We start from the raw sequence: 27,711 nt of genomic DNA, 5'->3' as shown, positions 1-27,711 counted from the left end.
AGACACTTCTGACTTATATAAGAGGCGTATTGTCCATTATAGAGGTCCTTTATGAATTAGTTTGTGTGTGTGTGTGTTAATGTGCAGGTCTCAGGTGTTTATCCTCTAGTGTTAAAACGCAGCTGTTTGAGAGACTTTTTCAGCGTTCGCACAATGCTAAGCCATCCATTAAAATGCTAAGCCATCCAGTAGGATCATAACTCTTGGCCACTTGAAAAGAAAGTTGTTTATGTTTGACAAGCATTACATTTGTGTATATGCGCATTGTGAGAATTGAATGTTTTTGTATTAATGTGAATTTTCTGTATGCGAGTACTGTTTGATATACAAAAAAGCAAAAAAAAAAACTCTGTGAGACATGCCAGTTAACACCAGTTAATGTTCATTATTGTAGTTTAAAAGAGAAGCAAGATTCAATAGCATTTGATGTCCTTACAAAGATGCTGCTGTTTTCCATTAGTCAGAATAATTAGATACCTTCATAATCATAATCATTTTAATGAATAGAATAAAAAGGACATACTATTAGGCTAGTCATTGGTCTGAGTGACCATCCAGTGACCATTCACCAAGATGTTTTCTTCAGATTTGTACACTACCATTCAAAGGTTTGAGGTCAATTAGTACTTTCAGTCAGCAAGGACATATTAAATACATAAACTTGACTGTAAAGTCTTTTACATTATAAAAAATTCTATTTTAAATAAATGCTGTTCTTTTGAACATTCTATTAAAGGATCTTGGGGAGAAAATGATCAGAGTTTACACAAAAATACTAAGCAGCACAAATGTTGTTCAACTGTTTGTTTTTGATAATAATAAGTGTTCCTTGAGCATCAAATTAGCATATTTCTGACGGCTCATGTGACACTGAAGACTGAAGTAATGACTGCTCCAGCATTGCCATCACAGGAATAAATTATTTTAAAATATCAAAACAGAAAAGTTATTTCAAATGGTAATCGTTCACATTATTACTGTTTTATTCCAAATAAGTGCAGCCTTCTTCTGACTTCCAGACTTCTTTCAACATTATAAAATCTTACGGACCCCAAACCTTTGAAAAGTCATGTACATCTTTGTTTTCAATCACACATCACACTTATAACATCAGGATTCAGATTACATTTCTATCGACTTGAACCATGTTGCAGTTCCTAGAAAAAGTTTACAAACAATGCTTTTCTTTTCTTGCCTGTTAGGGAGTGGTAATTTTGGACCGTCGAAAAAATCAGATCTCTACTACCACCACCTGCCCAAAACAAGGTAGTACTACATAAGGACCAACAAAAGTGCCGATGTGTTTGTAGCACCAGCAAATAAATCACCATACGACATACCAGAGAGAAAGGAGCAACAGATTTTAGAATTGGTAAATTGATTATTCCTTTTTTAATTGAAGGTTTACCATTTTCTTTATTTTATAGAAAATGGAGGGAAAAAAAAGAAATTGCCTTTTACAAACATTTACAAATAAATGACAAGTGGCTGTACAAATAAGAACTGAAGGAGAAAGACAAAAAGAAAGGAGGCAGGGAGAGTTGGATCACCACTTATAGCAACTTTTAGTTGTCCAGTTTCAAGATGACTGCCATGCACACTTTGTGCTTGATCAAAATTATCCCAAAATGTGTTAACATCATAATTCATTAATGTATTTATCAAATTAATTCTAAAAAATCAACATTATTTTTGCCCATTTGAATTAGTGTCCATGTCTGTGTTTAAGATAGTGCTGTCAGTAAAGCTAAGGCAGACTGTTAGCACATGTACAGGCCAGGAAGGGGTCAGGGGTGAAACATCAGGAAGTCAAAGGTGAAGTGCTATTTCAAGCGCAGCAATTCGAGCTGATCCTGGTACTCAGTGAAGAGTCTCTGGAACCGCAAGTTCTGACCAATCACAGGCATCACCTCTGTCAACAGATCCCTCTTTCTCAGTCCCTGAAATGGACACAGAAGACAGTGCAATCTTTGAAAATGATTTTGAATGACGCTTTGGTTTTATCAGTAAATGCAACAACTATACCAATAACAAATCTGTAATTAAGTTCCAGAAAAATTCATACCAGGACTGTCGGCTCCCAGGAGCTGCTACTGGATTTGTGAACTGGTCCCAGTAAATCCTGACATAGTTCCCTTAACCTCTGCTCATAACCTTCACAGATACACACAGAGTTATTGTAAATCTGTTCCGATTACGAAACAAACACATCTTTATCTATGATGGCCTGAGGGTGAATACATTTTCAGCAAATTTATAGTTTTCGGTGAACTATTGCTTTATTTCTAATAGACCCTCTTGACTCTTTTTACCAGCTGACCACCTTCTCACTCACCCTCGTTTACGAGGAAACGTGCGTAGATGAGAAGCCAGTGTCTGTACTCGCTTGCTGAGAGGAGGATGAGGGCGGAGGAGAGCTGGTTCTCCAAGAAGGCCAGAGTCATTCCCTGCTGCAAGTGGTGAGGAGTCGATGAAAAGCGAGATGCCAACCGCCCCGCACTGAGAGAGACAGAAGCGAGACGGTTAAGGCCTGTTCACCCCAAGAACGATAACTATAAAGATAATGGGCTATCCTTTTCAATGTTCAAGCTCTTTAAAATTAGTAATTCCGACAATATTGTTCTACTATGTTGTTATCATTAGAACTGTAGTGTGGACTTGTCCCTTTTCTCATAAAATTAGTATTAAAACTAATTATAGTGATCATGAATCTGAAAGCAGCATTAGCAAAGTCTGTTACCTTAGATTACGGCTCTGTGTGAGAGCCAGTGGCCCCATGGAGCCCAGAGCATCCTGAGAGGTCAAGCAATTGCGGAAGTCTGCACACTGTACAAGAGAGTCCTGCTTATCTGCGATCAAATTCCTATTAGAGGTGTAGAGAAAGGACACAAAATATCAGAGGCAGAACAATCATAGTGGCCCTGAAAATTATTTGGACAGTTTCTGGTTGTTAGATGTTAAAACTTCAATTAACACATGGTTTGTGTATCACTCACCAGGTCTCCAGTGATGAGTTGAAACAGTAGGTTTTGCCATTTGACAGCGAAACCACAGGTACACCTTGCTGAGTCAAAAAAGACTGACTTACTGTAGCGTCTGTGCCTGGAGTGAGAAAGAGATAAGGTATTATTATATTTCAACTGATTTATGATAGTTCATTTGTCTAATTAGTGCTGCCCATCATTTTGTCAGACAAACTTCTGCTCTTCTCATGTAATTCAGCAGTTTTGTGTACCATTGAAAAGTTTTGGTTCAGTAAGATTTTGAAATGTTTTTGAAAAGTCTCTTATGCTCACCAAAGCTGTGTTTATTTGATAAAAAATGGCAAAATATCACCACAATTTATAATAACTGTTTTCTATTTGAATACACTTTAAATAGTAATTTATTCCTGTGATGGCAAAGCTGAATTTTCAGCAGTCAATATTCTTTTGGTGGTCTTCAGTGTCACATGATACTTCAGAAATCATTCTAGTATGCTGATTTTCTGCTTAAGAAACGTTTCTTATTATCAGTGTTGAAAACAATTGTTGTGGAAACCGTGATCAATTTTTTCAGGATTCTATGAAGAATGGGACGTTTAAAAGAAATATTTTTTCAGCCCATGGAATAACATCCAATCAATTTTAGAACTTTATGAACAGTAGAACTCAAGATGGGTGGTGTTTAACGAAGAGTCAATTAATAAGGTCAACATAAAACTATAAAAAGAAAGAAGATCTCAATTTATTAAAGAAAGAAAACAAAATCCCACCTGATAAGATTGGATTCAGAGATTCATTTTTGACCAAAGCTGTCTGTTTCTGAACATCCCTGCAGAAAAGAGACAATACCAGCCATTTAACATCATGTCAGATCTAGATCTTTCAGAATTTATGTAAATAATCACTGGCCTTTAAAAAAAAAAAGGCACAAATCAACCTGACTCCTGTTATAAATACGGCCACGTTTTTAGCATCAGTCAACAAATGACTTGTCTGGACTTTTCTATTGAGAAACATAGAGGAAGGGTCAGTACCAGACAGACAGCGTGGCTGATGCCATCAGCGCCATGACAAAGTGTCCCGAGCAATGAAGTGCTGACATGGGGGCGGACAGAATGATGGATGGAATCAGTCTCCGTCCACATGTAGTGAAGACGGAGAGTGTGCGGTCCTCGCATGCTACAGCAACAACATCGCTATGAAAAAATAAGTTACTATTAGTACCTTGATTTTACATTTGTCAAAATCAGGCATAAACCAGTGTGTTTTAACACGCGTTGTGTGCTCACCTGCTCCCGGTTGCTATGATGATGCGACTGGTCAGCAGCATGTCCCACTCTCGCCCCTCTCTGCTCCATTTGAGCTGACTGAGACGAGCTCCAGACACCACAGAGACCTCGTTCTCCACCTCCAGATACGTGATGGCGTCTGTACTCACCTAAACACGCAGGTTAAAAAGCCCATGAAATCAAAATGACCGTTTTGTGGATTTTAGTCCATGTTTTTATTATAAGCTGATTTAAGTTCTCTAATAGCAGGGTCATTAACCAGGCTGGTTTTTCATGCAGAAATGGTATTGAGTCTATGTTTGAATTACATTACATTTAACACTTTTATAGTACTTGAGCTTGCTGATTACACATTATGATCTGCCGAGAGCGTTCATTGCATGCACAGGACTGATTTCTTGGGTGTAGACAGTTTTTGAGTCATACCTGAGTGCTAAATGACTTCTGTATGGATGGGGTAGGAAGTTTTAACACCGCTACAGGTGTTGTTAATCGAGACGGCTCCTTTTCCGCTGAGACTGGAGTCTACAAGAGAAAAGACCAGTCAAAAGTCAGTCAACAAACTTCGTCTTTGATGCGCACTGACATCACATGGGTTCTAATGAAGGACTCTCAGGGTTTCTTATGTGCCATGGTCATTAAGGTAATGGAAAGATAATGAAAGCTATAGAGATTATAGTATAGAGGTCATAGTCAACTAGTGTCCATTTTTCTTATATATTTGATATATAATATAAAAAAGTTGTATAAAAATAAACATACATTCATATAGTACTCTTCACAAGTTTAAGTGTCAGTAAGATTTCTTTTATTCAGCAAGGATGTATTAAATTGCTCAAAAGTGGCAGTAAATAGATTTATATTTCAAATAAATATTGTTTTATTATTTTATTAAAGGAAAAAAATCAGTTTCCACAGAAATATTAAGCAGCACAACTGTTTTCAACATTGACAATAATAAATGTTTCATGAGCATCAAGTCAGCATTGATTTCTGAAAGATCAAGTGACACTGAAGACTGGAGTAATTCAACTTAGCATCACCAAAATGAATTACGTTTTTAAAATATTAAAATAGAAAAAAGTTATTTAAAATTGTAATAATATTTCACAGTTACGGTTTATTTTCTGATACACAAATGCAGCCTTGGTGAGTCTTATCAAACCCAAACTGTTGACTGGTACTATGCAATATGTATGAAAATGCTGTATATACATAAATATTTATTTATGAATATTCATATTCATAAATTATATGTAAAAATGGTTTCTTTATATACTTCAAATATTTTTAGCAGCTGTGCTTTAGCAGTTACACCGTTTTCACAGATCTGAACAGGCCTGATCAGTCGACGTTGAAACTGTTGTCTCGAAAGAAGAAATGTCACCTGTGGGAAGGGCTGTGATATGGGCATCATCATTTTGGCATCTTTTCTTGGCCTTCCCTTCTTCCTCTTTTCTACCACCTCTGCTCCCTCCATCTCTCCCTTCCTCTTGGCCATAGATAGCGATTTCACCATGCCCTTGTCCTCACTATCGCTGCTGGTTTCATCTTTTCCTTTCGGCTCCTTCACAGAGCTGCTGTCTTTTACCCTGAGATAGAACCACAAAACTTCAGTTTGTTTTTAAGTTCAGTTTAGAAGAGACACCAGGCAGTTATCATGTAGATTTTATTACCTGTCAAGTGGGGTGATGCCTATAGTGAGGGGTACACTAGTGACCCCTGGCGTGGCCTTTGACCTTTCAGTAAATCGCGAATCCAGTGCTTTCATGGGCTCGATCTTGGAGGCAGATGTCAACAGCAGATTCGATTTCATACCGATCGAATTTACAGCTGCAGGTCCACTAAAAAGAGAGAAATTAGATTTTTACAAAGTATTGGTTGAGAGAGAGGGGAAATGGGACATTACATACATGTAAACTTACCTGTCCTTGTTCTCTTCTGCAGTTTTGTTGGGAGAGGTGGTGGTGGGGTCATGGGAGGGTCGCAAGCCAAGTGAGTTGGCTGTACTGGAATCCGAAGAGATCTGAGGGGTGAGCTGAGTCGATGTAGACGACCCCGGCAAGATTGGGACGCTGTTGAACAACGCTGGTGAGAAGTCCCTGGGTAAAAGTAAGAGACATTCAGCCACTGAATGTATGCTGTGGTATAGGTGAGTGATAATTTTAGACGTGTTGTTGTGCGTGTTCGTTACCCCGTGTCGAGCTGTGCGATGCAGAGAGGTGTGATTCTTCTCCTCCCATCTGCAGTTCTGGTCTCCACCTGCTTCTTTAAGAGGTTCTGCCCAAAAAAAAAAGAAAGTGCCATTTGTTAACAACTGCAGTCCTGCAAACATATTTTTTGGGACAAAAGTGTTAAGTGCTCTCTAAACTACTATGCTATGACCATCTTGGTATTAAATGATACATAAATATACAGATTCATACAGAGACTGAGAGACAGGCAGATGTGCTTGTAAAGTGTATGCAAATTATTTAAATGTCACCCACACATTATGTATTTGCATGTAATATGTATGTAAACTATTACAATTTTACATAACCACTCATTATGTGTATTAGGGCTGGGCAGTATGATCCGGCAATGTCTTTTAGTCCCAAAAAGTACTTGGACACTTTTGGACTCTTAAGTCACACATAAAATATATGAATTTCATTTATTTAGATACCTAAGTGTCAAACCAATTAGCATTTGGAAACAAATTATGCTAGACATGGATTTTAAATATTTGACAGAGCAGGAAACTATACTTTGTAAACTTGCAAGCCAGCCATGGCTGGAGGTGGAAATACGAGGAGCCAATCATTATTTACCATATTAACCACTTAAAAAAGACTGCTGTGTGTATCGTTACATATTCTTTCCTCTGACCTTCCTGATGTCCTCCAGGGACTCTCCGTTGAGCACATTGGTGAGTTTGGCCGTCTGGTTCTCATGACTGCTTCCCTGGGCTCCATTGGGGTTCTGGTTCCCCTGCCGTTCCTGCTGATACTTGAGCATTTCTGGGTTCTCGATAATAGTGCTGGAAAGGTGGGATTCCATAGTAATGGCCAGACTCTTTCCATAGATGTTCTGATGAATAGCATTCTACACAAATATACACAGAAATCTTATTTTCTCGCCACCTTGTTAGTTTGTGTGTGCTGAGTAACTAACTAAAAGTAGCAAAGCTTTAAGCCATTTACATTCTTTAGAAGCGTGACAGTAGCTCAGCTGTTTTTAAACAGTGTGGCTTTTCCTGTAACAAGCTATGTTTTTAAATGCTGCATCAAGCAAGCAAAGGCAAATAGCAAACACTGGAATGTCCTGTGTATCTCTTTAAGTAGGACTGGAAAATTTGAACGAATTTGCATATTTCAACAAATGGTTTAAAGAAACAATTCACATATCATTAATTAATTAAATAAATAAATAACTAAATGTGTGCAACTTAAGTGAGATTCCACTTTTTGTCTGCCAGATAAACACTGCTGAGATCTTTCAATTATATAACTGAAAAGTTATTTTTGCCTTAATATTGACTGGTGTGTGTATATTTTCTCCACCTTTTCCTCTTCATTCAAGGGATCTCCCAGTTCGTCCTGCGAGAAATCCAAGAAAGCCACAGTTCCATCCATGGAGCACACCAGGAGTCCCAGCCCATTGAGTGTCCTGAGAGATACGACCCGTTCACAATACTCTCATGCATGTAAGTTTTTACCCCACTAGAGTGTCTATGATGCTTTACAGAGTTTGGAAAACAGAAAAGCTGTTTTCTTACCATGTAATATCCATAATGGACTTATCAAAGAGGTCATGGATGACTACCAGTGGGCGCTTAAGTGAGGTGAGCTGAAAAACAAGAACAGGACAACTGATTCAAGGTGCGTCATCTTAACATTCAGAAATCACGCCCTTACACTGCATGAATGTGACATTTTTTTGTCCTCATTGAAAGAGAAATACAAGAGAATGAGAACATATCAGAACATATTTGGTTCTTAAACAGCTTTGTGGAGCCTTGGACCAATAAGGCTTCACTGTGGGAGCCCAGAGTCCAGCGTAACGGGACTGACAAAATGTATTATCATGGTTGCAGCTGGTTAGGACAAAAACTCATTAACATGGCTGAGATGTGATTTATTGCTTCATCCTGTCTGTTTTACATTGAACATTAAACAATATTTTTAAGCAAAGCATAACCACAAAATTGTTTATACTACCATTCAAAAGTTTGGTCAGTAAGATTGTTTTGAATGAAAATAATACTTTTATTTTGTTACAAAAGATTTCTGTTTCAAATAAATGCTGTTCCTTTGAAAGTTCTATTCATCAACCGAACCATGAGAAAAAATCAGGGTTTCCATAAAAACAGTTTTCAACGTTAATAATAAGTAATGTTTTTTGAACAACAAATCAGCATTTTACAATGATTTCTGAAGGAGCATGTGACACGAAGAATGGAGTAATAATTGCTTAAAATTCAGCTTTGCATCACAGGAATAAATTACATTTTAAAATATATGTTACAATAGAAAACAGTTATTTTAAATAGTACATTTTAAGATTTTATTAGTTTCCCTTGATTTTGCACAAATTTATAATTTACTTTTAATTTAATTCAGAATTTCCAGGTTTTCCCATGATCGTAGGAACTATGATCTATAGAAATATGCCTTTATGAAAGTTTTTTTTTTTTTGGTAGTGGGGCCAAACCAAGGGGTGATATTGAGAAGTCTCATACCCATACAGAGAGTGAGCGGTCCTTACTGCCCACAGCACAGCAGCAGTATGGGCAGCTGGGTTTGGGAGTACTGCCGTTCTTCTGTTTCTTCTTAAAGATCTTAGGATTGAACTTCTGCAAAGAGATGGAGAGGAACTCATAAACCACTCGATAAGAGACAAGAATCAACTTCTAGTGCTCAGCCAATTTTAAAAATCATGATGTCATCGAAACAAAAGGAAAACACTACAGTACAAACTACGATGGAGATTTCAATGCATGCTTTTCTGTGGAATATTACAGATTTGAAAACGACACTAACCACCACAGTAACAGCTTTTCGATGACCCACAAAGTCCATGTTGGTTTTCCAGCCATCGCGTTCGATGATCTGAGCTGTGGGCCCAGAATTATTCATGGCATGAGCTGAAACCAGGTACTGACCATCTGGAGACCAGCTCAGCCTCAGGACGTGTGTGGTGCCGCCACACTGAATCAAAGCACGAGAGAAGGAAAAAAGAGAGAATACAGGGTCACGCAAGTAAACAATTTAAAGAAGAAAAAAATAAACAAAATGAAAATAAGACTAACAAAAAAGTAAATACAATCCCAAACTAGCATTTCTGGTGTGCAGCTTGAAGTCTGAAGTCTTACTTCACTGAAAGGTTTGGTGATGTTTGTCTCCATCTGCCAGTCCATGGTCCTCCAGACCTTCAGGCTATGGTCATCTGCCTGGGAGGCGATGTACTTTCCAACTGGGTCCCACGTCAGGCCTTTTACCAGCCCTGTGTGTCCCTTTAAAGTCATCACAATCTCTGTGGCATACACATACAAAAGCAAATTCAAAAATGCAGTAGACAAAGCTTTGATTCAGAACTGAATATATTGATATAGAAGCCAAACCTTGCATTTAAGCCAAACTTAATACCACTGCAATATATTAAACCAAGTGGCATATGAAAAAAGAAAAAATGATGCTAGACTTTTTCTCAAATCTAAACTGACATTTCACCTGGAAATTTTCGAGCGTTCCATATAACGATGGTGTTATCCACACTGCAGGAAGCGAGCCAGACATCATGAGGTGACCAGGCGACATCCATTACATCTGAATCAGATTTATAGAGAACACCACATGTGCTTCACACAATGCCAAAATTGAAGACAATATCCAGCATCTACATGAGCAGCGTTTTCCCCCCTCACCTCCCGTGTGGTTCCTCAGAATCATGACACATCTCCACTGTTCCACATTAGCCAGTTTACTGCTGGACCCAAACATTGTGCTTGGACCTATGAAACTGCACAACAAAAGAAACACCACATAATGCCTCAAAGGCCTGTGAGTGGAATCTGTGGATGCATGAGTGGTATCGGTTTGTGTCTTATAAACAAAAAAAAGACAACAATCTGTGTAGGGGAGAAAGTACGGTAATAAGCAGTGCATTTGCACAAGTGGCATCTAGGTCATTCTGTCAACTGGTATATGGATTTAAAAATTTATTTTTTGCATCACATCCTTATTTTTAAACTTTAATATTCAAATATATTAAAATATTAATATTATTATAATAGCATTTAAAAAAAGTTATAGTTAAAAAACAACAAAAAAAGTTTTAAATGTGTGACAAAACTAAATGTTTGTTTTACTAAATCATTTCGACATGTTTGTGTTTAACTTATAAACATCTCGTTTTTTTTTTTAAATAACCCATTCATCGTGTGTGTGTGAAGGGAGAAATGAAAAGACAGCGATACACAGAGCGGGTCAGTTTTACTCACGCAGCTCTCTTCCACACCATGACCAGTTTGTCGTCTCCTCCTGACGCCAGGTATAAGCCATTATTTGACCAGCGCACGCAATTCACACATGCTGAAATGTACAAAGTTACATAAAACATTTAATTAGATGCTGAATATTCATCAGTGTCACACATTCCGTCTCCCATTCTGTCAGTGCAGCTCACATCCAAAGGAGTTTAAAATACATTTAAGTGACAAAACATAATCTAGACACCATCTCTGAATTGTTCTTTTGATTGTTGGGAGCAAAATATGTGGTATAAATGCAACAAAATCGAGTCTTGAGAGAACAATAATCCACAACATTTGTCTTTATTCATATATTTTAATCTTGAATATAGAGATAAAAAAAATATATCAAGTAACACCTAAGTGATTGTCCATCTGACAAAGCAATTTGGGAATATTCTCATTCTTCTCATCCTCCTCTCGAAGAACCGGGGCCATATTCCAAATGACCACTTTCCCAGAGTCCTCACCTGTCAATCAACATTGAAAATTTTAGCTCCCAACGACACATTTGTCACTAAATTAGGATGGAAATAAAACTACCTTCTACAAACTAAGCTTCATCTGAAAGCTAAACTAGAGTCAGCAAAAGAATGACAGATGTTAGAGGGTTTAGATGGTCACCTTGGCCACCTGTAGCAAACTTAGTTCCATCAGGATGGATATCAACTGAGAATATTGGTTTACCTGAAAACAAAAACACACTTATAACACAAATACAGTTTGAAAACACATCTCTAACATTGTCAAAAAACATATGCAATAATAGCAAACAACAAATGTATACAATACATAAAATGCACGATTCCAAAGCAGGTTAAATGAAATGCAAATAAGGCCACATTAGCATATAGCATACATAAAGACAAGTCACAAGTTCAATTTAACCTGTTAATTATTGCCAGATCATCTCTTAAATAACACAATTGGCTCATCGACCCATGTCAGAGGTCTGCCTGTCTTTTGCAACTTCAAAATGGGTGGTGTGCACATCATATATTCATGGGTGGCTTCTTAAAAACCAGCCAAGCTAAAAAAAAATGTAAAAAAACAGCCGGTTACTATGATTCTTATCGCGCTAAAACGTGCAGAAGAGTATCCGATCGTAAGAGCAGCAACTGAAGTCACGCCGGAAGTTCGCCGTCTTCTTCGAAGTTCCCTTGGAAACAAAGAATCAACTTGTGTGTTCCTTATTTACATTAATTCACTTGGCAGAAACGTAATCCAAAGCGATTTACAAATGAGGAAATCACATACAAAAGCGACTAAATAATAGCAGCGCTACATTACATAATTTCAGAAGTATACCACAGTAAGGCTGAGGTCAATAACAATAACGAACCACGATATTAGCACGTTTTGGACATGTAGCATAGTTATGGTATTGGTATGAAATAACATAATAGCAAGATGCTATAACTGGTGACAAAATTGAAAGCTGGCTTTTTTTAATAGACCCAGGTTCTTTCTATCTATCTATCTATCTATCCCCATTGTTCCGTTTTGACATCTGCAGTTCACAGATTTAGCATATTTTATTCGAAATTCTTATAAAAAAATAAAACATTACTTTTTGTTTATAGAGGAAAACGTTTGCGAAATTATAAACAAGGATTCAAATTTTCATTAAGGACAGTAAAATTAATTGCCATGTCAAATACGCACGTACAGAACTGAGTAATGGTTAGATTACAGAAACCTTTTAAAAACATATTTTGAGTGGAAAAGCGCAAAATAAAGCTTAAAAAAAAAGAAGTAATGCTTTATAAAACTATTTTACAGCTTCCCACTGGGTGGCGAGCGCACATCTTTTCATAACGGATGTATATAGAAATCGAACTACAAGGAAATGCGGATACAAACCTGTAAAACCCGAAGAGGGCGGAGCGTGATGTGTCATAATGAATGATTTGACCACACGGAGCCCCCTAGAGGACATGAGTGCATTTACCACCAGCTGGAACAGACAGTTGCCATTCTAGTTAGTTTCACTTTCGCAAGCGCAGGCAGGAAAAAGCGAGCCGCAGAAGAAGAACTCACTCAGTTTGTTGTTGACATCAGGAGGAGGTGACAGAACAGAGACTGTCCTGTGCAGTATGGCTCAAACTTTCAGTCTATGATTTATAAGATCAGCTGACAGGGAGCCATGGGCGCATTAGCTTGTCTTTCTGTGCTGTGCTCGTTGTGGCTTTGCCCGCTGGCGTCCAGCGAACAGGTGGCATTTGTAGAGGCGTTTCTGGAAGACCATCAGCATGTTTTACAGGGCGAGGTGGTCCAGGGGAGTCTGGAGAACGACCCTATGGAAAACCACAGCAAAAACAAACATGATCTCAAAGGAGACCTCATATTAGTAAGTGATCAATGCATGCAAACAGATACTTGATATTGCAAGACATTTTTTGTTCTGAATGTCTGTTTCTTGCTCTGGCTGTTTAACTGCTTAATAATATAAAACTAAAGGAAACGAAATGTCATTTTTTTTTTAACTAATTTCATTGTTTTTCATTGTGTTTTTTTTTTGTTTTTTTTTGCTCTGGCTGTAAAATAATCGGTGTTTTATTCAATATATTTGCATTTTAACAATTTTCTCATGTGTTGACTGTGACAGCACTGTGATACAAAAAATATGTAATATTATAAATGTTTACATTTTAAATATTATATAAATATTGACTATATAGTGTTAACTTATTATAGCATAGCTGCTTTTATTTGAATAATCTGCTAAAATTTTATATAAAAGTATATTCACTTTTATCATTTTTAACATATCTTGTGCTGTGTCAGCAGTGGTACATTAAATATAAAAATACTTAAATTAAACATAAAGCTCATCTATGCCAATAACCAATATATTACCAGTATACCCCAAAAATATTAAATAATATAGACTTCATATAAAGATATATAGCATTCATTCATATGTGTGTGTATATAATATATATATATATATATATATATCATTCATTTCTATGAATAAAGTAAAACAATTTGAGCACAACTGCTTAAAATTATATAAAAATGTATAAACTATAAAACGTTTTTAAATCAAAATGAGAGAAAATGAAATGAAATGAAAGAACATTCTAGTGATCATCATCTATTTTTGATTGAAGTGGAAAAATTGATATTTTAAAAACTAATATTACATAAAGTTGTGGGACACATTTGTCAGATGTCTTAAGCATCAGTGTCATGCTTCTTTTTTTCTCTCTGCAGATAAAAGACGCTATTAAAACCAACAGTGAAAGCAGTGATGGAAAGGATCTGAACCCCTGGATTGGAGTGGTACCTGTCCAGATGGAGGAAGGCACAGTTTCCAGTAACAGCAACCAGGAGTCGTTTGCTGCCTCTGTGGTCAATAAGGTATTCAAAATTGTCATTGTGAAGACTAAAACATGATGATTAGGAAGTACTGATCAAACCGACAGCTCTGTCCTCCACAGATGAAGCGTGCTCTTGTTTTGGGTGCATCTGCTTTGATTATACTGGCTTTAAACCAGAAAACTGTCCGAGAGGTGAGAGCTTTGCTGTTCTGTTCCATAAACCTTCAGTTGATTTCATAATGGTTATTAGATATGTATAAGAATTTAAAAAAAAAAGAAAAGAAAACTGTTCTTCCTCTATAGATGGATCTCTCTCAGGTCCTCTCAAAGCCAATCATTATCATTCAGACATCAGAAAATGTCACTAAGCTCATCGGAGCACTCCTCAGGTAATCCACAGTCAAGAAATTACCGATTTTCTTCTGAATAAACAGAATATACTTTAGGAATGTGTCTTTTTCTACTTTTATTCAATTAGGGGCCTTCATGCAACGGCAAAAATCACTTACAAGTCTTTTCTACAGGACAGTCTGGTAAGATTTTACTGATAATACATTTCTATGTAGCATAGTTTCACGCTTGTTCATTAGTGTGGAAGTGTGGTATTTCTAAATGTTGTGTCAAAGGGTGTCACCTTGACCCTGTGGTCCAGCTGTGGCCGTTCAAGAGGAGGGTTGTATGGGGAATGGCAAGGGGTCATCTGCACTGGGGAGACCAACTCTCAGGTCCAGGTATGAGTGTTATGAAGACATATCATATCATCCAGGGTTACTGTCATAGCCTTACAGTCTAAAATATTTCAGTACTGTCGTGTAATCATCTTACAGTGCATCATTTTTTTCACATTTTGTTATGTTGCTGCCTTATGTTAAAATGCTTTAAATAACTTTTTTTCCATATCAATCTACACTCCATACACCATAATGGTAAAGCAAAAAACTGGGTTTTAACATCTTTGTAAATTTATTAAAAATAAAAAACTTAAATTATTCCATTGCATAAGTACTCATACCCTTATCTGGGACAGTTGAAATTTCGCTCAGGAGCATTCATATTGCTTGTAGATGTAACTACACTTCAAGTGAAGTTAACCTGTGGCAAATTCAATTGAATGGGTATAATTTGGAAAGGCACACACGTCTTAATTAAAGGTCTAACAGCTGATAATGCATATCAGAGCAAAAACGAAGCCCTGAGGTTAAAAGAACTGCCTGTAGAGCTCAGAGACAGGATTGTGTCAAGCCACACATCTGGGGAGGAGTTCAGAAAAAAATTCTGCTTCATTGAAGGGTCACAGAAGCATGTAGTCCCTGTTATCCTTAATGGAAGAAGTTTGAAACAACCAGGACTCTTTCTAGAGCTGGCCTCCTGGCCAAACTGAGCAATTGATGGAGAAGGGCTTTGGTTAGAGTGGTGAACAAGAAGCTGATGGTCATTCTAGTTGAGCTCCATGATCATATGTGGAGATGGGAGAAATCTAGAGAAGGACAAATATCACTGCAACACTCCACCGATCTGGGCTTTATGGAGGTGTGGCAAGACTCAATCCTCTCTTCAGTGTAGACATAGAGCTTGAGAGGTGAAAAGGTGAGGAGAAGAATGGTGGATAATTGCCAAATGATGATGAGAAAAGCTTGTCGCATCTAACAAAAATACTTGAGACTGTAAAGGTGCTTCAGCTAAATATTTAGTTAAGGGTACGAGTACTTATGCAATGTACTTATTTCAGTTTTTTTATTTTTTTCAATACATTTACGAAGTTGTGACAATTCTGTTTTTGCTTTGTCAGTATGGTGTATGGAGTGTAGATTGATGTGGAAAAAAAGTAATTTAAAGCAGTTTAACATAAGGCAGCAACATAACAAAATGTGAAAAAAAATGAAGGGGTATGAATACTTTCGCAAGGCACTGTATGTTTCTTAAAGGGATAGTTCACCCAAAAATGAAAACCAAGTTTGGAAGGACATGAGGGTGAGTGAATAATGACAGAATTTTCATTGCTGGGTGAACTATTCCTTTAATACTTCATGTCACTTGTTTAGTAATTAAAGAGGAGTTTCATTAGACAGCAAGGAGAATTTCTCTTCTTTTTAACTTCATTTTTGTTCATCTGTCCAGAAATATCTTCAGCAGCTCTGGAACACTGTTGTTCTGGTGGCCCTGGTCCTCTCCACAGGGGTCATAGTTAATGCACGCTGGCAGTACCAGGACAACCAGTTTAATGATGATTTGGAGGTGAACACTGCTTTTGTGACAGATTCAGTCTGAAGTTGGAAACATTTTGAAAAAGTTCATGACACTAATGTGACTAATTGAAGAAAGTAGCCATGTTAACTGAAGACTGGAAGGAGATCCCGTCAAAAACATACACTACCGTTCAAAAGGTTTGGGTTTTTTTTCCAGAAGAAATTAAAGTTTTATTCAAGAAGGATGCACTAAATTCAAAAGTGGCATTAAAGGCATGTATAATGTTACAAAAATGTTCTAGATTTGAATTTTCTGTTCATCAAATAATCCTGAACATTTTTTTATCAGTTTCTACAAAAATATTACAGCAGCACAACTGTTTTCACAGTGACCAAATCAGCATATTACAATGATTTCTGAAGCATTATGTGGCACTGAAAACTGGAGTAATGGCTGCTGAAAAGTCTACTTTCCCAGCACACTAATAAATTACACTTTAAATATATTAAAATAGAAAGAAAAAAGTTATTTTAAATTGTAATAATATTTCACAATAATACTGTTTTTACTGTATTTTTGATCAAATAAATGCAGTCTTGGTGAGCAGAAGACACAAGCTCTTACTGACCCCAAACTTTTGAGTGGTAGTCTATACACTGTACACAGTTTATAATGTAAATACAATTTGAAATAAGCTTTGTCTTACAGTCAGACCTAAAGCAAGACATTTTAAGGAGATTATCAGCACTGAAGACGAGGATATACCGGCAACCCAAAGTGAGATGTGACCCAACACAAACTCAACCGGTGGAGACAGACAGTTGTGCAGTTTGTCTGGAGCAGTACAACAACAACCAGGTGACAGATCCTCAGCACATTCTTATGCTTTTGCTCGGTAGAGTTATTATTCTTTCATAAAGAACGACAGTTTAATCACTGCTCTTTTTGGGTGTGTTTTAGTGTTTGAGGGTGTTACCGTGCCTCCATGAATTCCATAGAGATTGCGTGGATCCCTGGCTACTCCTCCAGCAGACCTGTCCTCTCTGCAAACGTAGCGTGCTTGGTGAGAAAGACAGAAATACTGTCATTTGTCAATATTGTCACTTACTCATCTACATATTTTTGCTCCATGCACAATGTCAATCAAAACTTGGCCAGCATCACCATTAGTTAACTAATTTAAACTGAACTCTTCCTGCTCTTGTTCTGTTCCTCCCAGGTAATTTTTATTGAGCTGGACCAAGAAGGATTCTGGACTAGGAATTTGTGGAATTGGATAGACTCTTCCGATTCAGACTTTTCATGGCAACTAAACCCCTCCTCTGTACTGTAAGGTCAGAATACCTCCATGGTAATGATATTTGACCTCTCCAAAGACTATAAACCTTGTGTTCTTGACTCCAAGATTCTGGACTAGTTCCTGATCTTGGGTCAAACCACTTGAGAAGTTTTTTTGAAGGTAGGTCCTTCTACATGGGATCAATTCATTTGCACACAGTTGACTACTTCAGTTACGTTTGCTGAACCGGCTCAACAATTCACAGATACACGGATTGTGAAGTCATATACACAGCAAAAAACAAAAGTAATATTTCAGATCTCTTCAAATTAAGGAAGAATCATACACCTAAAAGTCTCAAATTTTTGTTTGAACAAGGGTAGGCATGAAGTTAGGATAAAGTCCTTTAAGAAACTATAAGAAATAGTATTCAAGCACTGCATAAGAAATCTGTCAGTAGAATATAACTCAACATTTTCCTCTAATATGAGACCAGGGCTGATGCCCAACCTGGCCGTTTCACCAAAAAAAAGATGCTGTTCTTGGCTGGTGTAGGTCCTAACCTTGAAGATGTGATCTTGACATCTTTTGAGAACATACAAAATGCTTCTGGCAAGACCTTTAAGCAGAAACATTATCATTATGTTTGTTTTTGGAATGGTTGTGTGGTATGGAGCCCCACATGACATGCAGAAAAAAAAATATTGTGTCCATGATTTATTAATTTATTCTCTTGTTTGATTTAAATTGTGGCTATGTTATACTAATTTGGTCTTTCATTTTAGTTAAACTGTGGCCATGATTCAACTAAGCAAAAATAAGGGAACAAATTAGTACAACGTGGCCACAATTTACCTAAACATTCAGAATTTACCTAATAATTACCTTAAACATGTGATAAAATTATCTTAAGTTAATGCCTACAATATCTTATTTTTTCCCCCTGCATGTTAAGTTTGGGGCTCCGTAGTGTAGTGCCATTGTAAGTTTGCCGTTGTTTGGCTTTGACGGCTAAATCTCCATACAAAGAGCTGCAAGGATGCCCTGTGCCTTCTTGCTGCACAGAGAGCGACTTTTACTATTATTGTCGCTTTTAAAGATCATTTACAGGGACTATGAGTACATTTACATGCATTTTAGAAGTTCAGTTTCTTTTCATTTTAGTTTTGAATTGTCTTTTTGAAATGTCATGTAAATGCTTTCGTCTGAAATCATGCCAGTCAGGTTTTTGCGTAGTTGGACTAATGAAACTACACTACCATTCAAAAGTTTTTCAATAAGAAATTAATACTTTTATTCAGCAAAGATGCAGTATATTGATCAAAAACAGTAAAAACATTCAGAAGGTTCCAAAAGGTTTCTATTTCATATAAATACTGCCTTTTAAAACTTTCTATTCATAAAAGAATCCTCAAAAAATGTGTCACAGTTTACATTTTAAGCAGCACAAATGTTTTCAAAATTGATTTCTGAAGGACCACGCAACACTGGAGTAATGGCTACTGAAAATTCAGCCATCATAGACATCACATGAAAAAAAAATATTAAAATAGATAAGTTATTTTTAAACATGGTAATTCGTTTTCCACGATATTAGTTTTATTGTTTTTTTATCAGATAATTGCAGCCCTGATGAGCATGAGACTTCTTTCAAAAAACGTTAGAGATCTTATAATGAAAAAGCGATTTGTAGCTCAGCTACACTAGGCCTCGACATCCCTCCAAAAGTTATGTTCCCCTTTTAATTTTCAGTTACGTATGGTTGGATTATTAGAACGGATAGATGAAGACTGTAGCTCATCTATGCAAAACCCTGCTGTAGCTTGATTTTAACGGTGCATGTAAATGTACTTAACAGCAGCCAATCAAAGCATCTCATTTCAATATACACTTATGCCAAATCTGAGGAATTTCCCCGACCCTAGCTATCATGCTTCAGTCATGATACATGAGCTGTCTTGACTCCATGCTTTCTCAGGAGGGCATCTGCCAGACAGGTAGACAACCATTACGTCAAATTACAGTAAACACTCACACAAAGAGGAACAATATATAGACACAGTCTTAAGAACAGTATTTATTCATGTTTTATTTGTTTTATTTCAAAAGCATTCTTAAATATGCTTTTTATTACAAAAATGCTTTGAATTTCTTAGTAAGTAGAAATACATTACTCCACATAGCAAGAGAACATTGCCTGTTCAAAGTCTATGTGAAAAAAATGACCTCTCTCTTTTCTAGAATGACGAATGCTTACAGCCTTTGGCACAATATGACTCTTGTTGAAATCAGACTGTGTATCCAGTCTGTGCAACCTCAAATGGGGAGATTTCTCAAAAGACTGCTCTGAGGTTAAGTCTTAATTGCTTTCTAAACCTTTAGTGAACTGGAACAGGATCTTATGAGCTGCATTTTTGCTTCAGTAGGGTAATGTACCACATCCTTTGTAGAATTCGTTCTCAGATTTATTTTAGATGCTACATTCTCAAACCTGATGTTCCTTTATTTATTTATTGAATTTTACTTCGTGCAATAACTGTTTGTACCTCTTCTCTGTTCAATAAACTCATGTGTTACAGGGCAAAAGACATGACTCCTTTGCCTTACAAGTTTTCTTGTCACATTATGTTGACTATCACTAGCAAAGAGAACATTTAAAAAAATTAATAATAAAGATTATCTTGATCCCTTATAGAAACACATCCCTGTGCATTTTACTAAGCACTTCAAACTCAGCCCGTTGATTCAAACTTCAGGAAAAAAAAAAAAAAGAATTTTCAATCTGAAAGAATAATAGGTCTACGTAATAGACCAGAGTGTCATTTCAATGCATATCGAACTTGTATAAGTGAGGAGCTACATTAAACTTCAGGTGCTATTTCTGCTTTTAGCTCTCAAAGAATGTGCATTGTGCTGTTGTTAATGTAAAAGTCTTAGGAAGGGATCATGCCCTTGTTCCTCTTCCTGTCAGCCATCATTCTGCGATTGTGATTGGCTCCTCTGTTCTTATTCGCTTCTTTTCTGCGACGGTCCAAAATGATCTCCTGTGTCTGGCCCCGTCCCTTTGGCCCACCTACCACATTACTTGCTGGTGGTGGTCTGTAGCTATCAGGAAAAACCAAGTCAAATCAATTAATGACTGACTGATAAATGTTTTTAGGTTAGTTAGATAATAACCAGTGTACATGTGCAGTGTAACTATATTCCAGTAGGTATGTAACGATTCACTCAACTCACAAAGCGATACGATTCACCATACTGGTTTCATGATAAGATTTAAGGCAAATTATAAATGAGAAAGTGTCTTTTTATTATTTCTCAGACAAAATGCTGCATATTTCCTTGTGAAATTGAAATATATTTTATGTTAAAACTAAATTGAAATTTTAAAACAAATCCTAAATCAAATGAATAATATAAATAAAATAAATCTCTTCATATAAGTACATGAACAAGATGTTTATTTGCTCTATTACAAGCTGATATAGCTGTAGCTACTTAAAATTAGAGGCAACCACTGCATTTTAATCACAATCCCAACAAAGATACATACATGCAGCATGAGCAGCTTTTGATTTAAATTAGATTGTATAATTTCAAAACATGAAACAAAAACAGAATGGTCTGACTTTAGCTGAAAAGAAAATACCATCTAAATTTTTCTGAAAACAGTCAGTTCCCCTCAGAGATACATTCATATAAACCCCTGCCACAAACTGTATCGCGATTCATTTAGCATCTCTACCAACTTGAATCAACACATGTTTTAATTGATTTTTAACTGTTTCGGGGTGCATCGTTACATCCCTATATTCCAGTCATGGTGTTCTCAAATTTACCCTTTCCTGCTTTGCATAGCAGCTCTCCTGGCCTCGGCTCTCTCTCTGAGGACTGCTGGGTCCTGGATGAAGTGATCATTTTTCACAGCCTCATTCTGATCAAAATAACACAAGAGCATCGTAAATAAACAGAAATGTGCATAATCGGAGAACCTGAAATTGTGATTTGTTTCAAATCCGTCTAATTTCTATTAACAGGGAAAGAGAAAAAGAAAAAGGGCAGGTACTGAAAGCGCCATGTGATCTATAACAAAACAAAAGACCTGCGTAAGGGACCAAAATTCATTTAAAACAAAAAAGAGAAAGTGATTCATTCAAACCTTGTCCTCTTCCTCCTCATCCTTGTCTTCGTCATTCTCCTGAGCCTGTTTGCCTGTTCTGAGAACTTGTGGGGTAGTAAACGGCCTAAAGGAAAAATACTTAAATGTTAGCTTAGACGTATATATCAATATGATTGCAATAATAATCATTATTATTACTATAAAAAATACTAATATTTATGACTATATTCTTCATTTTCATTTTCCCTTTTTTTGAGGGAAAACCGATAAGCCATATTGCGATTTTGGTTTTATTTTGATTAATAGAACAGCCCTAATATAAATTAAATATTTGCAATGCATTTCCCGTTCCCCCATTCAAAGATGTAAAAAAATTAAACAAAATGGTCTTTGAAAACCCATACTGATCAGCCACATTGGAGGGAGATGCAAGTTTATGTACATTTGTCACAGCTCATACCTGCGGTTCAATAGTTCATCCTCTTCATCTAAATCATTGGCTCCTATTTGGTTGGTATCATACGTGTCATCATATTCATCATCATAATCATCCATCCCGAAAGCATTATCACGATCTCCAGAGGGGTCATTCGCTATGGGAATCTTATCCACCACTGTCTGGTAGGCTTGATATCTCGCTCTCTGCTCTTCTATGTGCTGCTTGTCATTGAGCGTGGCACACACACTCTCCCCCTCTGAAATACGCAGAGATATTCATTTCTAGCTGACACAAACCATCTTTTACAGCTTCAGCTGAATATTTCATAAGCCCATTTTCATGTGGTTCTCTGATGTCAGTTTACGCTGTACTTGTCAAAGACTATTTTCTTTTGACCAAGTGGATTAGCATGAATATTTAGCAGCTTGTTTGACTAATCAGACTAAAATTAGAGTAATGTACTGCAGGGCAGGATAGGGTAATGCTTTTTAAGTGGAATTTTAACTTGCGATCACCTCCGGCCTTTCCAAACGCGACTCATGTCTAGTCGGTCACGCTTGAACATGTCAAACTCGTCATCGTCAAACACGTTTGATCTGGTGCTCAAAACTGATGGAAGCTCATTCTTCACAGGCCTACAAGGAAACATTAGTCAGTAAGCAACAATGAAGTGGACCTGAACTGAACCATAAATCCTAGCTAGCAAGTCACTTCAGTTGGACTTCACCTTGCCATTGCCCTGTCCAGTTTGTCAAGAGAAGGAGACAGTTTATCTTCCAGAATGTTGTTGATGACAAGTTCAGAAATGTAGCCGTACTCCTCCAAACATGCCAGTATGAATCCCTCTCCCAAGTCCGGAAACAGGTCACGGATATGGGACAGCAGAGACTCCAGTTCTCCAGCATTCAATGTGCACACTGCCCCCTACAGGCCCCAAAAATAAGAGGGTAAGATAAAAATAAACCTTAATTTTACCAGAGGGTGATAAAAACACATTTGTAACACTTTTGTAGATATTTTTAGCAGCTAATGAACTCACGTTGTCACCCTTACGGGATATGTCAGTCATAGCTTCCGCTCCTCTCAACTCCTCTCTGTCTTCCAACACTCCTGCTCCTTCCTTCTGGGAAACTGCTAAATCTCTGCCAGTCTTGCTCTTGGCTCCTGCGCTGTGATTGGCTGAAGAGGGGAAGCTTCTCTTTTTCCCCACACACTCCCAAGAGGACTCTACACCCTGCAACAGGTAAGACGTCCTGGTGTCGTCTCTGAGTGGACAGATCAAGGAGAATAGCAGAAAATCATAGAGAGGAGCTTAAAAATTTAGAAAAGAGGCATTATTCTGATTCTCTGTGACAAGGCAAGATTTTAAAGATAAAGGCAGAATGTGCTTTGCGGTTCTCTACTTGCACAACAGCCTAAATTGGCAATGATTGACAGCATAATGTTCTGCTGCCGGTGTTTCTTTGCATGACAACGTTAATGAAATGAACTTTGTGCATGCATGGTAGGTATCGGATATTGTTATTAGAGGAAATGAGCACCAGTATTGGTATCAGTGCACCACTAATTATGTATTAGTGTAGTATATAGTATATGTGTAGGAAAACAATTAGAAATTAGGACAGGTTATTTCTTGAATCATTGAGGTCATCTTCTCTTATAGAAGCTTGAAAGATGGCAGAATGCTTTCCCTTTTATTCCTTTCGAAATCATCATATAGTGTTCCACTGGACCACAGTAAAAGATACAAATGAGGGAAGGCCTGCTGAAGGAGACTGATGTCATCCGCTATAGGGAACTGTTCATCATAATCTGCCAGGAATCTGAGAGATAAAGAGACAAACAGTGCAAGGAGAATGCAATTTAGTCATTGGCTGTGATAGATTACATATACAACCATGACCTTGCAGAGACATTTCTGCATGATTTACCTTTTCTCTTGAAGGAAAGCTGTGAAGTTCTGTAGAAGATCTTCTATGTAGGATACCATGTTTTCAGAGCTGTGAAAATCGATGAAACTTAAGATCAAAGATATCTGATATACGATCCCATCTTTGCTTATTTAATGTGGTTTAAAAGCATGTATTTTTTCCTCACCCCTCCAGAATGGGCTGTAAACGTGTGTTGGAGCAACAGGTGAACACTCTCTACCATTTTCTTTCTTGAATGAGATATTCGTCTCCACATGTCCTCCTGTAAACTGAGACAGATTGCATCTAGTGCATCTATCACGAAAAAATGTGTTGAGTGTAAGAGAACACGTCAATCAAGTTTGCCATTCTAACCTTTTATTGAAATTTCTCTTCTTCACTGCTTTCTCCAGGTCTGGAACTGCCATTTCATAGAATGACGATAATCTACATTAAGAGATGCATCATTCATTGTTTTTGTATCAGGAATATCAGGTATGAAATTCTGCCCTTGAGGACACTGTGTGAATCATAGTTTGGATGGTGTGGGTGTACTGTATTGGTCACCTGTTAAGAAACACCTGTTGTTTGAAGGTAGAACAAGCCTCAGGGAAGGTGTCCAGGAAAGAGTGGATAGTAGTGCAAGTATCACACATGTACAAAACCAAGTCTTCTAGCTCCTATGAGACATAATACATATATAAATATAAGCATATTATTTCTGCCTTTTAGGACACTGTGTGATTTAAAGTATGTGTCTCTGTATTTGTAAAAATGGTTAAGAAAGTTTCATTTTGGTTACCTCCTCTGGCATGGCCATGGCAGTTAGGCATTTGTTTGCATTCAGTTTGAGGGGTTGACCGTTTCCTGTGTCCTCTGACTGAATACCACACTTCTGTAATATCATATCAAACACCTAGAATGTACACACACACACACACACACAGATTTTCTGGAAGTTCGGCACAATTTGATGAATCAACACATTTAGAAACATCTCATGATAACAATAACTACCTGGATGATTGAAGGTAGTCTCATTTAGGTCTCCATAATAACTGGGCTGTTGAGTAAAAATGTTCTCTGGAAAAAGTGAAAAGTATGCAATTTTAGTTTTAAATATGGAAACCATTGTGAGTGATTTAAAAAATCAGATGGGTTCATGAGGTATTTATGTATTTTTTGTGAATTATATATATGTACTATAATACTATAAGATTTTGTGTACCGATCATTTTATGTAGCAGTTGGGAATTTCCTTTCCCAAACAGCACACACAGATCCAGAATTTTGGGAATGTCAAATAGATAGTTGTTGTAAATAATCTCTGCAAACACTACAGGGGTTATGAAGTTCTCCTGAGGAAAAAACTAATGATTTTGAATCCCACTGAATACCAAATATATTGCAATCATATGAATTTAATGTCATTTCATACAAAACCACCAGCTTACATTTATAGTAATTATAAAAAGTTTGGGGTCAGTAATAGTTTTCTTTGGAAAGAATGAATGCTTTCATTCAGCAAGGATGCATTAAATTGATCAAAAGTGACAGTAAAGATTTTTTTATAATGTTACAGAAGATTTATATTTGAAATAAAAGCTGTTCTCTTAAACTTTTTTTTATTTATCAAAAAATCCTAAAGATGTATCATGGTTTCAACAAAAATATTAACCAGCACAACTGTTTTCAATGTTACTTGGGCACTAATCAGCATATTAGAATTATTCCTGAAGGATGATTTGACACTGAAGGCTGCTGAAAATTCAGCTTTGCCATCAAAGGAATAAATAACATTTTAAAATCTATTCATATATTTTAAGTCTTGGTGAGTATAAGAGACTTCCTTCAAAAACATCTTACTGACCCTAAACGTTTGAACAGTATCTACTGTAGGACTTATAGCCTGTCCAAACCCACACTGTACAATGATTATAAATCTTTAAAAAATAATATAGTTAGTTAAACAATATAATTTATTTAAAAAAAGAGTTTATGGGCGTTCAGGAGTGTATGTTTACCTTAGACTCTTTGTGCGTAACCATCCTGAGGAAGACCATGAACACAAAGCGATGAATGTTCCTCTGCATGTCAGCTACAGCTGGACTGGACGAGAGACCAGACGGGTCCAAACCACGCGGAGCGTGTCTCAAATAAGAGTCCAAACACCTCTGTAATGACTCATCAAATACCACCTAAATGGAGAAAGAATAAAAAAGAAACAATGACAACTGCCTGGCCGCATGTCATATTATATAATGTAATGGTCGAAAAACAACATTATTATTTTGTTGTACTGTATCTTCATTACTAGCAGATTTATTTTCTTCATCAAGAGAAGTATAACTTCATTTTACTCAAATCTCCATAAACAACTTTTGTATTTTAGAGAGTCTAACCTGACACCAGAACTTGTCATGAGGTAAAGCCAGCAGCCACTCCAGATCCTCTGAGATGAACTGAGCATGCTCCAGAAACTCCTCCACCAGCACAGGTGTGCCATCCTCAGGTGGGGGTTTATAGGTTAAGAAACGCCTCTCTTCTTTACGGTCAGGGTGCTGATGGGAGACATTAAGGTGGCATCATCATTCATGTAGCTCATAGAAGTACTGAACTATAGTGATGGTTCAGATGTACTCTAGTTAATTATGCAGGAAAAAGACAAAGTGAAATATTCACTCACCAGTGCTGGTAGGGTGCGTTCTTTGCCTTGTGGTCCAAAGGGCTCAGTCACATGCAGTTCATCTAAAGGCACTTTTGCACACGCCATTTCACCTGCCCAGGTAGGCACAGACTTGCCCTGAGGAAGATGGCCAATGGAAATAACAACTAATGAGACATATTTAATCATTTTATTTGTCTGCATTGTGTAAACCATAATTAAATGGTGGTTTGAGAGATGTTATTAGTTCTGGTTTATGCTTAGTCGTAGTTGTTACTATTTTGATTGACAGATTCACTGTCTATGAGGGCCTGTATTCTGTAATAAATTTTAGGCTCGTTACATATGCTGCTGTCTATCTGTAAGATACAGTATTAGCGACCTGGCTAATGCTGCCTGTTTCAGTGAGCTCAACATCTTTATTAAACACAACACGACGAACAACAACAGTTTTCATCATCTGCAAATGATTTTAGTAAAAGACAGACATCAATAAAAAAAAAAGCACAATTTTGTTGACTGTTACTAAATATGAGGCAGAAAACCACAATGAAGTGGAAACTAAGAAAAAAGTTAGCTTTCTTGCCTTTAAATGGCAAATGACATTGTTCATCTTAACAACACGGAATAAAAAATCATGTTTATTGAAAAATCAAGTGATAAAAATGTCACCTCTCCACTGAATCTTTCAACAGATGTTCAACAGCTCCAGCTCAAAGCGTCACATCTATCTGCGTGGATATCCGGTGTGCTCGATCAGACGTCATTTCAAAATAAAAGTCCTTAAAATAAAAATCGTTCTTATATCGCTGTTGGTCGACGTTTAACCAGTGAATACATGGAGATTTATAAACTCCATAGAACTTACAATGTCGTCACATTTTTATTGATTAATTTCTAAATCTAGAACTAATCATGTAAGTGATGTTTGATGTACTAATTAGGTCATGTTTTTAAAGAAAGCTGTTGCAGTGTTACAAAACGATGTCCCCTGAACG

General features: G+C 37.0%; 2 protein-coding genes and 1 pseudogene across 2 annotated transcripts; 1 reads left to right on the top strand and 2 right to left on the bottom strand.

Annotated features, from left to right (window-relative positions):
* Positions 1–1,006: 1,006 nt before the first annotated feature.
* On the bottom strand, positions 1,007–26,821 carry LOC107672596 (protein HIRA-like). Its single transcript, XM_016465853.1, has 29 exons — positions 26,735–26,821; positions 26,451–26,609; positions 26,073–26,246; positions 25,277–25,406; positions 25,178–25,192; positions 11,412–11,474; positions 11,147–11,257; positions 10,758–10,848; positions 10,182–10,276; positions 9,988–10,083; positions 9,630–9,790; positions 9,298–9,465; positions 8,997–9,110; positions 8,034–8,104; positions 7,819–7,924; positions 7,145–7,360; positions 6,468–6,553; positions 6,199–6,375; positions 5,950–6,117; positions 5,661–5,865; positions 4,700–4,798; positions 4,274–4,422; positions 4,019–4,180; positions 3,755–3,813; positions 2,997–3,102; positions 2,741–2,863; positions 2,336–2,499; positions 2,066–2,154; positions 1,007–1,940 (listed from the first exon to the last, which is right to left on the bottom strand). The coding sequence occupies exons 1-29, from the start codon at positions 26,819–26,821 to the stop codon at positions 1,824–1,826; spliced, it is 3,561 nt and encodes a 1,186-aa protein (XP_016321339.1). The 3' UTR covers positions 1,007–1,823.
* On the top strand, positions 12,808–18,332 carry LOC107672611 (RING finger protein 215-like). The gene is made up of 10 exons (XM_016465873.1): positions 12,808–13,137; positions 14,007–14,153; positions 14,234–14,305; positions 14,417–14,502; positions 14,592–14,646; positions 14,740–14,844; positions 16,232–16,348; positions 17,009–17,158; positions 17,261–17,363; positions 17,520–18,332. The coding sequence occupies exons 1-10, from the start codon at positions 12,934–12,936 to the stop codon at positions 17,531–17,533; spliced, it is 1,053 nt and encodes a 350-aa protein (XP_016321359.1). The 5' UTR covers positions 12,808–12,933; the 3' UTR covers positions 17,534–18,332.
* LOC107672610 (activating signal cointegrator 1 complex subunit 2-like) lies at positions 19,122–25,355 on the bottom strand (annotated as a pseudogene).
* Positions 26,822–27,711: the final 890 nt, after the last annotated feature.

This window comes from Sinocyclocheilus anshuiensis, unplaced genomic scaffold (genome assembly GCF_001515605.1).
Source record: "Sinocyclocheilus anshuiensis isolate Anshui unplaced genomic scaffold, SAMN03320099.WGS_v1.1 scaffold100, whole genome shotgun sequence".
In the NCBI taxonomy this organism is placed as follows: domain Eukaryota; kingdom Metazoa; phylum Chordata; class Actinopteri; order Cypriniformes; family Cyprinidae; genus Sinocyclocheilus; species Sinocyclocheilus anshuiensis.
Note: the sequence above shows the minus strand (reverse complement) of the source record. Positions and strands in the feature narration are given on the sequence as shown.

What these genes read in the sequence shown, in the direction of transcription:
- LOC107672596 (XM_016465853.1), bottom strand. Translation starts at nt 26,821, where the DNA reads ATGGCGTGTGCAAAAGTGCCTTTAGATGAACTGCATGTGACTGAGCCC. An exon ending in TCTGAGGAACCACACGGGAG is followed by an intron (nt 10,084 to 10,181) that starts GTGAGGGGGGAA and finishes AATCTGATTCAG; the next exon opens with ATGTAATGGATGTCGCCTGG. An exon ending in ACGTTTCCTCGTAAACGAGG is followed by an intron (nt 2,155 to 2,335) that starts GTGAGTGAGAAG and finishes GTATCTGTGAAG; the next exon opens with GTTATGAGCAGAGGTTAAGG.
- LOC107672611 (XM_016465873.1), top strand. Translation starts at nt 12,934, where the DNA reads ATGGGCGCATTAGCTTGTCTTTCTGTGCTGTGCTCGTTGTGGCTTTGC. An exon ending in TCAAAGGAGACCTCATATTA is followed by an intron (nt 13,138 to 14,006) that starts GTAAGTGATCAA and finishes TTCTCTCTGCAG; the next exon opens with ATAAAAGACGCTATTAAAAC. An exon ending in CTCATCGGAGCACTCCTCAG is followed by an intron (nt 14,503 to 14,591) that starts GTAATCCACAGT and finishes TTATTCAATTAG; the next exon opens with GGGCCTTCATGCAACGGCAA.